Here is an 11,595-nt window from a genome sequence, read left to right as displayed (position 1 = left end):
AACATTTTAAATTGTATTTTCTGCTGTAAACGTCTGGCAGCAGCTCTGGAGTTAGTTTGTCAGAGTTCTGCTGGTCAGCAAAGCTAAATGACTGACAGGAAGTGGGCCTGTCCCTGTCTGCTGTCAGAGCCCCCCCTGAGAAGAAAAATGGGGTTTAAAACGGCTCTTCAGAAACCAATGGGCCACGTTACCTAAAGCTTCTTCCATGGTTCTTTTAAAGCCTATGTTTCAGAGCGGTGGGACGTTGGGTGCAGATGGAGATGGGGAGGCTGGGTAATCCATTGTAACTGAAACACTTTTAGGTACATCAGTTCACACCTGGTGTTAAAGTTTATCTGGAGTGGCCACTAGTTACATCATGTCTCCTTAGTTCTCAAACACCACCATCGAGGGAAGCGAATCATATGATTTTGGGCAATTACATGTCTCATATCTTCCCGAGTCACATTAATAGCTGTATTTCAGGAGACTTTCTAAAGGCAGAGCACAGACCAACAAGCACACCAGCTCAGGTCTCCACTCAACAAACAACTTGCCATTGAGGCTTGATTATCAGGAGGTTGTGTATTTCTGCATTACTATGTGTTCAAACTCTTTTACTTTAGATGTGTACTTCTTTTATTTTATAAGCTCTATTGACAATATTTTCAAGTTGCAGTAAATTAATCATTGGACCACATTTAACTTTAGGTCAACCTACTCAAATTTGTCACCACAACAGTAAAAAAAATTAATTGTAATCTTGTCAATTTACAGTATCTGTTGACAGTTACAGTATATCTTCATATTATTTTAACAGCTTTCTAAATGCATTACCAGTTTTTACAAGAGCTTGTGTTTATAAATCTCCACAAGATAAGATCTTAAAGGTTTTGGTAACAAAACAGCAGCACACAGGTAATTATTTGTGTTCAAATATAATACCAAGCTGCATCTAGGAATTTCCAGATGCACCAAGTATGTTTTATTTTGGATTAAATGTCCCCCCCCACCTCTGTGAGACAAGTTTCACATAGTGCTTTTTTCTTCTCACTCTTCTCTCTTCACGTAAAACACACATGTGAATTAAGCACAGTCACCGCTTTTCTTGTTTGGCAAGTTCCTTTCTTCTAGTCTGTACTTGTTGCTTATGTATCATTGCCAAAACTAAGCACATTCGCCCACAGAGTGATGAAGAAAAAGTAGCCCAAGTATCTGTTGCTTCCAGATTAGATTAAAGTAATTATCACCAGAGATTTCAAAAGTTCCCTCAATAAAAAAAAAAAAAAAAAAAAAAAAAATCGAGCTGATCCAAAAAGCTGCTGTGAGACTTGTGATGGGAATTAGCAGGAGGGTTCATTCAACAATTCATTCTTTCACCTTCCTCACACTCACCTCAGTCCTGTTCACGGTGATCAGACACAGGAATCACCAGGTCAGTGATAGGTTTCTGGATTATGGTCGAGGTGCCGAGAGTCCAAGACGTGAGAACATTCAAATTCCACCCATGAAAGGCCTCGATTGGGACCTGAACCGTTTGAATTATAAATGGGTCGAAGTAGACTGTATTTAGACTTTCCTTTTGACTTATTTTCTTCGTTAAGTGCCCTGAGCTGACTTCTCTTGTGGGCCGGCCCAATGTAAATAAACTTTTCCACGGGTCCCTCAGCAGCAGAGGTTTGGGTCTGCCACGACAAGTTGAAACCTGCCGTCTAACGGCTGTGGACATTTTATTCTCATAGGCCCTGAAGGCAAATGGAGAAATCACATTTCATCCCGTCTGTTCTTAGCATGTCGTTTCATGCAGGCGAGCTAAATGCAGGCGACCCGGTGAAAGTGTTATTTCGACATGCTGGCAATTTAAAAACAATGAAAAAAAAAGGAAGGAAAAAGCCACAAACGTGAACTTTGGTGTTTAATGTGTGTTCACGCGCACTCTTCCTGTCCACTCACGGTAGCTGATGTGACTGCATGAGACGCTTCTTTAAACATTTTTGCCTCAAGACATTGTGAGATGTAATTATCTCTTTTCCTTCCCTAAAGAATTTCTTTTGTTTATGTTGAAACAGTTTAAAAAGGAAGAACTGAAGCTCATTTTATGAATGAATTCTGTAAAGAACGTTCCTCCAGTCAAAAAAGACTGTGTGCTTGAGCTCTGGAGACGTCAACAAGTTTCTATCTTTTACCCTGTTTTATTATTTTAGAAAGATTTTCAGACCCCCTCATTCTGTACAGCATATATTAATTATTCAGACCTCCAAAAAACACAACATACAATGCTTTTAAATGAACATTTAATGAGTTAACACAGAAAATAGTTGGAAATGTTCACCTCATTGACTTTTGCTTGGGTTTTCAGATGCCGTGCACTTTTGTTTTGTCCTGACAAGAGCTGATTTACACTCCATTAGATCAGCTTAAACCAAGCTTGACCTGCGGGGAGAGAAAGCTGCACTGATCTTCGACACGGGGTCACAACTGCACTGGGTGGGAGAGTGGGAGGTGGGAGTGGGGGGTTATTTACGGCAGCCTCCGAGGTCACAAATGAGGGACGGCCTCAATGAGCTTTGTTCAGACAATGGTGTCAAACTCCAGCGTAGCCACTCGCACAGCTGATGACCTCCGAAGGAAGCTCATGGGAAACCCGGGAAGTGCTCGTAAACACTGATGAAGGCGCTGACGTTTTCAAATCGGAATATTGATGACTAAGGCCCCGTCCCAATTCTCCCCCTCGCCCTCATTTTCTTCACTACCCCTAAATTTTGCGCGTTCCCGTGAGGGTAGTGGTGTCCCAATCCCTCTTTTCACCTAGGGGGAGGGGGCATATCGAGGGCAAGGGGCTGAAAATAATCCCTTCACATCGAGTGATTTCAGATGCTGACTTCGCGAGCGAGGGGGTATAAAAATTTCCCAGAATGCTTTTCGTCGTCATTTGCGGACTGAATCCAAAAAAAAAAACATGGCGGACATTTCTTAGTGAATAAATCAATATTTTGAGTTAGTTTCTGCATAAAAATGTGTTTTGATTACATTTCTAGCGACAAATATATATTTTACTTTCATAATATTCACTCAGTGAATGTACATAATCCCTTTTTTGTCCGTTGTTCGCGAAGAATCGCGCCGGAGTAAATGCTGTTAGGTTACGCCGTAGGCTACGTAAGCTACGCCGTAGGTTCTGCGTCGATTTGACTCACCGACCGAGGGCAAACATCATTTGCAGGCTCGTCTCCGATTGTGACCAAGGGAGCAAGCATTTTTTTGTGGGAAATAGAGAGAAATAATCCTGTGACTCGTCAGATTTGTTTTGGATGTTTCTGATATAATAGTTTTCAGAAACCACAAAGCTGTTATCTGGGAAATTTACACACTTTCAGATAAAGCTGAAGTGAAGATAGCGGAGCTGTTTTATGGTTCTGCGTTAAATCGACGCAGAGCCTACAGCGTAGGTTATGCGGCGACGCGCGCCGTACGCCGTACCCTACACCGTAGGCTCTGCATCGATTTAACGCGGACCCATAAACTCCGGAGCCGGCAGGCAGAAATCTCTAAATTTTCGGATTTTCAAGTTTCTTAACAGGCGTAGCTACAACTGTTAGATTTCATCTATTAAACCAACATCTTCCTAAATGATTTATTTCAGCCAGCGTAATTCTCAACAGAGCTGCAGGTTTCTCCCCGGGACGACGGAGCAGCTTGACCCGGCGATCACGTCTGTCCCCCCGGCTGTGAGCTGCTGCTGCTCGTCGGGGCCAGCGGCTCTTCTCATCTCCGAAAACGTCGAGTCAAATTTCTTAACAGGCGTTATTTGGATAAACTGAGCCCAGGTTGGGGATCTTAAAGGTTACTTTTACGCCTGAAAAAATATTAAAACTTAATAAAGTGGCATATTAACAGCGCTACAGCTGAAATTAAAACAGCTTTTGGCTCTCTGCTTCCTGATCAGGTTAGGGATGAAAACGAGGGGTAGGGGGAGAATTGGGACAGGCACCTGGGCCAAGTGCCCTAAAATCTCCCCCTTCTTTTTTAGGGGGTAGGGAAGAAAAGAAGGGCGAGTGAAGAAAAGAAGGGCGAGTGAAGAAAAGTAGGGGGAGAATTGAAATTGGGCCAAACATGAGTTTGTTTGCTGCGTTAAATTAGATACTTTTAGAAACTTTCTTGGTCAGATTACAGCTCATACTGTACCAAGCTCACTTTCCCGTCATACTCGGAAAGGTTAAATGTTAAAACTTTTAAATGGTAGAATATAAATACAAGATAACCTTTGGTTATACCGAAGTAGATTGAGTGATATGTACTTTTAGTTTTTTTTTTCTAAACCATGTGTATATATTTACTTTTCTTACCAGCCTTCTCTCAAATCACACAAGCCCCCTGTTCAGGTTTTAAACATCCGAATGTCAGACAAAGTAGCCACACTGGCTTCAGCTTTCACTGCATACTGCACAGTCTTGCATAATAAACAAACTTTGAACATTTCGGACAGAATTAAAAGGTTGTTCTTGTGCCGTGGTTTAGTTGGCAAAGTGGTTGTGGGGTTGACTCTCAGCATGTTGCGTCTCAAAGTGTCCCGTGGATCAGAGTCCCCATGTTGCTCCACATTAGTATAGAACTGTAGATAGAAAAAAAAAGAACTGCATATACAGAAGAGATTTAAAAATAGTGGATATTTACAATTGTACTACATTATTTTCAGTTTTACATACACAATCGTGGAGGGAGGCCTTGAATGTGCTTTGTTTCGTACAATTGTTAATTTACTGCAATCTTAAATGTTAGTCCTTTGCAAGTCTGTCATTTCTCTGCATGCAGGGTGAGTGTGTGTGTGTGTGTGTGTGTGTGTGTGTGTGTGTGTGTGTGTGTGTGTGCCTCCTCAGCGCTGCAAAGACGGCTTTAACAGAGTCCCAACATGGCTAATCCTCCATTAACCCTCTATCTTTCATGTCGTTTCATCCAATGTTGCTTTGATGTTTTATATTTTAGAAATTAGTCAGTCAGAAAAATGTTGCAAAGCACAATCTAATAATAATAACAAAAACTCCTAAATAATAAACCTGAAGAAAAACTGATAACGTTCGAGGCACTGACACCACAAGGAGTGACAATCAAGAATAGATTGGTAAAAATAAAATATTTAAAATGTATAGTACATTCAATTACCTACCTAACAAAAACACAATAATTTATATCAATTTTCCATCCATCCATCCATCCATCCATTATCTATACCCGCTTTATCCTTTGCAGGGTCACGGGGGTCTGCTGGAGCCTATCCCAGCTATTTTCAGGCGAGAGGCAGGATTTTTGTGGGAAATAGAGAGAAATAATAAAAAAAAAAAAAATTTTTAACAACGGTAAATGGTGATTTTACAACTGAATTATGCAACTATTAGACTGATGGCACAGTCATATGAAAAAGATAATATAATAATACAATCTTTTAATTGTTACAATATCAAATACTACTACTAATGAAAGTAATTATATGTATTATAACAAATACTAAGCCAAAACATTGAAACTGTGTGTGAAAAACTCAGTGGGATTTGAAAAAGTCAATGGCAGCCAAGTGCTGCTAATCAAAGGCACTTAATGAATTGATCATCTGTAAGTGTGAGCATCTCTGTACTCTCAGCGGTTTGTAGAGCTCGGCAGTTTGCTGTTCTATAGCATTCAGGTGTATGTTCACATAGTACCAAGGAGGAAAAACATCAGCCGTGACTTTAGAGAAGCGATTATAGCAAGTCATCGATCTGGGAGGAGTTATAAAGTTGTAACACAACAGTGAGAAACACTTGCCAGTCTTCTAAAGAGTTTGCATAGTACAATAAATAGATTTAAAAAAAATCTCAGACTCCATACATCTTAGTCTCAGGTTGCATGATAAGGTTTGTAGCAGCACTAGAAAGAAAGAGAAAAAAGGTATGGCTTGTCTGGAAGGGTTACAGCCTCTTCTCTGGAAAATGTCATGGCAGCTTATGTTGCGTCTTTAAAAAAACCACAAGACTTCTTGAACCATGTCATTTGGACAGCTGAGATGTTTTTCCATTATACACAGCATCACCACAAATGTACGGTCAGCCGTCCAACACCTAATACTGGGCCAGATGGGCCAACAGAACAATGATCCCAAACACAACACTAAATGTTCAACAAACTGTCTGAAGCAGATACGAATCCAGACGTTGCCATGGCTCAGCTGAAGTCAACACATCAACCTGACTGAGTCTGTTGAGTTACCTTAAAAAAGAGAAAGAAATGTACGCAAGTGTGTCCTGTAAAGTCATAATGAAGACTGGGTCTAAATACTGACACATTTAGATTATACAGACAACTTCCCTGCATATTCATGTTTACATGTTGATGTAAAGCCTTGAATCAAAAACAAACGGTGACACAGGCAGGTGAAACTTGTAGTTTGATGTTTAATATTATTTCATTGCAGATAAAACACATATCCACACATTTCACTTACACCAGCAGCTCCGGCAGGTCCAGAGCAGGAGGTGTTTACAGTTTCATCGTCTTCTCTCACACACTGTTACAAGTACACACTGAAACACAAGCTCATTCATTCAGTAAATCACTCATGCAGTCAGTCAATCTGTCTGGAGACTGGAAACGTGATAATCACAGTTTCAAGTAGTCAGTCAAAAAAGAGAAAAGGCTGGTTGAAAGTGAAGGAAAAGTAATGCACGAGTGTACGAAGCAGTAGAGAACAGCTTCTGAACTAAAGCCTGAAAAGATGGTTGTCTTGACTTACATTTGGTTGATCAACATACTTCACAGCTATTAACTGTAATGAAACAAACAGGATTTGCATTTGGATCCAGCATGTAAAACCTTCAACTCACACAATTAAATCCTCTGCATTTTACAGAAAACTTGAAGAGCGAGGAGTCGTGTTTGGACACCAGGTGATACATTCATTTTTATCAACAAAGTTAAGATTAGATTATTTCAGACTGCTATTTGTAAAAGTTAGTTCTTTAACATAAGGTAAAAAAAAAAATAATCTAAAGAAGCATTTAAAGTTTTAAACAACAAAAACACACAAAACCAATGCTTTAGAGACCATTTTTTTTTATTTGAAATAAAAAATAAAAAAGCTGCTCACCTTCTGTAAATGATCCACAGAAACCAGATTATTTCTACACCTTGATGTATCTGCAGCACTGCCAACTTATCTACGTGGGTGTTCAAATCTCATGAGAAAGATTTGCTTTGTCAAAATCTGAACTAGTGACCCAAACCTTCTGAACTGCTACACACTAAAATGAATACTATACGTAGAACTGATTGTTTCTCTCCTCCAATATTATTTAAGCAAAAGCAACATGTGAGAAAACATGAAAGAAAATCTTTGAGGAGGGCAATTTGTTACCCACAGATCCTGCAACAATTACACGCATGAACATTATGACCGTTTTGGTTAATCTGACCGTCCGTTCTTTGACTGGTGACGGTAAATGTTTCATAATGCGCTTCTGCAAAAAAAATGACTCCGTTGATGCCACACATTCAAACACACTCACTCAAAAGCTCACAGGACAGTAATTGGATATCTGGTCTTTGGCTGCAGTACCGCGATACACAGAGAAGCCTGGACAACCTGAGCTGCCATACCTGCACCAATGGCATCATTTTCATCCTGGTTTCATAAAGACTTTCCATAAATGTGGATGACGTAACAGCTCTCAAAACAAGTAAAGTCCAAATATAGCACCAAATCACAGAAAAAAGTAATCTCCAAGTAATTTACACAGAGAAAGCTAATGATTTTCTAATGATTTTCCACTTGGTGGTGGTGGAGATGAACAGGATGAAAGCTCCAGCAGAACCCAGGCTCTTACTCGGGTTAAAGCAGCGCGCACTTCCACACTATTCTGATTACACTCTCGTCAAAGTGGAGGAAGTGGCGACATATCGTCCGACTATATATACAGACTATGGTTTCAGATACCAGGACCAAGACCTCAAGTCTCCACTCGGTATGGTCTCAGCCAGACAGGGCGGCTGTGCATGATGCAGCTGGAGACGCCCCGTTAAAGCTTAAGGTCTCAGCAGGATCTGACCACACTCAAGTACATCAAAACACTCAAACCCACTGAGTGGATCTCAAAAGAGAAATCAAAGCAATAAATACTGAGCACACAGTGCTGAAACTTAAAAACTTTACAACTCGCTTCTCATCTTCTCAACTTTCCGTTTTTCTATCCAACGTGGTTACATACAGGTCCTCTACTTCTGATCCTGAAACCCTCCCGCCCCCTCAGGAAACTTCCCTTCTTGTCATCCTCCTTCGTGTCTCTCCCACTTACTCAACCCTCTCGCACCTCAATAATGCAGAGCAAACGCATGCTACAATAGAAATCAGTAGGTTTCCGTTTCCTCGTTTAGCTATACATAATCAAATCAAAACAGTAAAACCACAGTGACAAGACACACAGAATCACAGCTATACATCAGTAGGGATCCAGCGATCATTTGGTGTCCAGCATCATGATTGGTTGATTGGCAAAAGGAGCTCTAATCCCCTACTGACTAACCAAGAATATCTGACGATTTGCTTTATTCCCAGCAGGGTCGGTTGCCTTTGGACGTGTGGAAACATCACATCTGACCGTGTTGAAACATCTCTCTGAAAGGAGAGGGAGACTTCAGCTGATGATCCCTGTGACGTGTGATTTCTGCACTTTTTTGAGTTAAAAAACAAACAAGGTTGAGCGTCTTAACATCATGAACTTTAAAAGTCCTGGTAAGTGGATTTTGTTACTGTTGAACAGAAAGAGGTTAATCATTTTTCCTGTTTTACAGCTTCACAGTAAGCTGACCATACCTGCGTGAATCTGCCCCCCACCCCACGCAAAACTCAGGGAAAATATTCTCAATCGTTAGTGCTGCGTTAGTGCAGAAATAAATTTCGTTTGTGCTGCTTTAGTTTTGAATATATAACGGGTTTATTATGACACGATGACGTCACTCAGCCCCCCGACTTTGTTGATGTCCAGGTGAAGCGGTTAGGTGGAGTGAGCGTCGTTTTCGTGAGGACAAAGTGTGACGTTTCTGCTTTTTCCAGTTTTGAGACTCTGTGCATCAACATAACAACCTGTTTTAGTTGAGACTAATGTGTGTAATTTTAGCTGATATTGCTACTGTTTCAACATATAATGGCGTGGCACTAGCGAAACTTCTTGAAATTGTGTTCAGCCAAAACAAAAATAGATCTCATCTTACATTCTTCCCTTTTTATAAATGAAATGTCCTCATTTAAATTGTGGCACATTCAAAAATATGGATCTAAATAATATAATCAGCACTAACGCAGCACAAACAAATGAGACCATTTTAGTTAATTTTGGACAAAGTCGGGGGGCTGCGTGACGTCATCGTGTCATAATAAACCTGTTATATCTTCAAAACTAACGCAGCACAAACGATTGAGAATATTTTCCCTGAGTTTTGCGTGGGGTGGGGGGCAGATTCACGCAGGTGCTGACCATTAGTTTGACCTTTTAGTTTTTTTGAAGAGACAAACATTAACCGGACATTAAGGACATTCACTTATATATTAACATACATATAAGTGCAGGATCTAGTAATTGTACAAAGAAAACAAAAAATGCAATAATCATTTAAAAATAATATCAATAGGTTGTGTTTTTCTATTGTCACCAAAAAAGGTCACATGAAATTACTTACTGCTATTGTTGTCCCGTATTTTAACCTGCTAACCAGAAGAGAAGCATTTTATTAGTGGTTAACACAGAACAGTGCACTGTGAAAATAAAACAAGTGCTAAAGCTTTTTGCCAGAAACTGTAATAAGAAGCAGATCCGTTCTTAGTATGCAAAAATAAAACAAGACTGTACTTGGCAGGTGTTAAACTCTAGGGGGGGAGGGTCTAGCACAGCATTCTTTGCTAGAACTTGAAGACTTGACTGTGTTAACGTGGGGCTGAACCTGGTCTCCTGTCTGACTCTCTGGATGTTGGAGGGTTGGTGATTAATACCGCTGGTTATTATTCTAATGAGCGCTTACACTGAGCCAAGGGAGCAGATCAGGAAGTAGTTTCACCACTGCTCCTCTGCAGGAGGTCTCCTCGTAAATAGGAGGGGCTCCATAAAGCCCAGCTAATGAGATGGCATGTTAATAAAGCTCACTACAGTGCGGACAAGAACGTCTGGTGAAGCATGACAGGTTTCTATCGACACAGGAAAAGCTGTGAAACGTGAACATGCAGGTTCATATTGCAAAGGAACAGAATGCATAGGGTCAGGTACAAGGAGCAAAATGTTTAATCTTATAAGAGAAATGATAACCAACTACGTATTAAGCATAGTTGGCTGCAGTGACTGCTGTAATACTGCAATAATAGTTGAATCTTACCATTTCTTTGTTACATTCAGAAGGAAATATTTCACTTTATCGTCAACCATCATTGATTTGACGTTCCACACAACATGAGCGGCTTGTAAAATGTGATGCACTATTATTACAGATTAAAGGCTTCTGATTATGTGTTTTTAAGAAGGGGAGTTGTATGGGGAGATTTTCATGATTTTATCATGAAAACTATGAATGACTAAACTGGAAGTTACAAAAAACAAACAATCATTTTAGATTTTGTGTTATAATATCATATATTTAAGTTAGTTAGGATGCTTCACGTGAACTCAAAGGAATATTCCAGTTAAAATCGACCCTCAAATGGTAATAAGCATAAACTTTAGTTTAGGAGCAAAATGATGTGAATCAAACCAGTTTGGTGTTAAAATGGACCGAACTGAATGTTTGCAGAAAAAAAAAACGATTATTGTAGTATTGATGTCAGAACGAACTGCTATTTTAAGCCTCACTCAAAACTGTCATTGCACCTCAGGGCGGTGGTTAGGGCTCCTACAGATGAACCGGGGTAATTATAACTTTAAATGTAGAAAAAGGACTGTTTGTACAGAAGTCTGTTTGCTTCGCCCTCTATCCAGTACTCGAGTTGTAAAAAAAAAATCAGGGGGGATGGTGGATTTTATCTTATGGGGACTTATCAATATGACTCTGTCCTTCACAGGATAAGTAAAAGGGATCACTGCAAAAACTCAAAATCTTAACAAGAATATTTGTCTTATTTCTAGTTAAAATGTCTCATTTTAGTAAAAAAAATCTCATTACACAAGACTCATCACTGGAAAAAACAACAATTTTCACCTGTTTCAAGTAGATTTTCACTTAAAATAAGTAGAAAAATTTGCCAGTGGAACAAGATTTTTTTGCTTGTAATGAGAAGATAAATCTTGTCCCACTGGCAGATTTTCCTACTTATTTCAAGTTAAATTTACCTGAAACAGGTGAAAATTGTCACATTTTTCTGGTGATGACTAAATGTTGAAATAGCAGTAATACCACATTCATTGATGAAATGACATAAGGGATGGAAAGGGGGGATGGCAGTTTTACAGGGGGGATGATTTTGACCGTTTTTATATCAGGGGGGATGCGATCCCCCCTCATCCCCCCTCAACTCCAGTACTGACTCTATCTGAACTCTTGCCTACAGAAAGATGCTGTTAATAGATGGTAAATGAGGAGGAGAGTTCATGCTGGTTCCCTCGAACTGGA

At 39.9% G+C, this 11,595-nt stretch overlaps 1 protein-coding gene across 6 annotated transcripts in view; it reads right to left on the bottom strand.

Moving 5' to 3' along the window:
- Positions 1 to 6,384: 6,384 nt before the first annotated feature.
- dtnba (dystrobrevin, beta a) overlaps positions 6,385 to 11,595 on the bottom strand; it is a 53,258-nt gene continuing 48,047 nt past the window's right edge. For 3 of the 6 annotated variants that reach the window (XM_061707380.1, XM_061707386.1, XM_061707381.1), the window contains 2 exons: positions 9,682 to 9,709; positions 6,385 to 8,620 (listed from right to left, as the gene is read on the bottom strand). In XM_061707380.1, coding sequence (XP_061563364.1) covers positions 9,702 to 9,709 — 8 coding nt within the window. In that variant the 3' untranslated portion in view covers positions 6,385 to 8,620; positions 9,682 to 9,701. Of the gene's footprint in view, positions 8,675 to 9,681; positions 9,710 to 11,595 lie in introns of all 6 variants that reach the window. The other 3 variants (XM_061707383.1, XM_061707385.1, XM_061707384.1) reach the window with 3 other exon arrangements.

The sequence above is a fragment of the Cololabis saira genome, chromosome 18 (assembly GCF_033807715.1).
Source record: "Cololabis saira isolate AMF1-May2022 chromosome 18, fColSai1.1, whole genome shotgun sequence".
Classification (NCBI taxonomy): Eukaryota; Metazoa; Chordata; class Actinopteri; order Beloniformes; family Belonidae; genus Cololabis; species Cololabis saira.
Note: the sequence above shows the minus strand (reverse complement) of the source record. Positions and strands in the feature narration are given on the sequence as shown.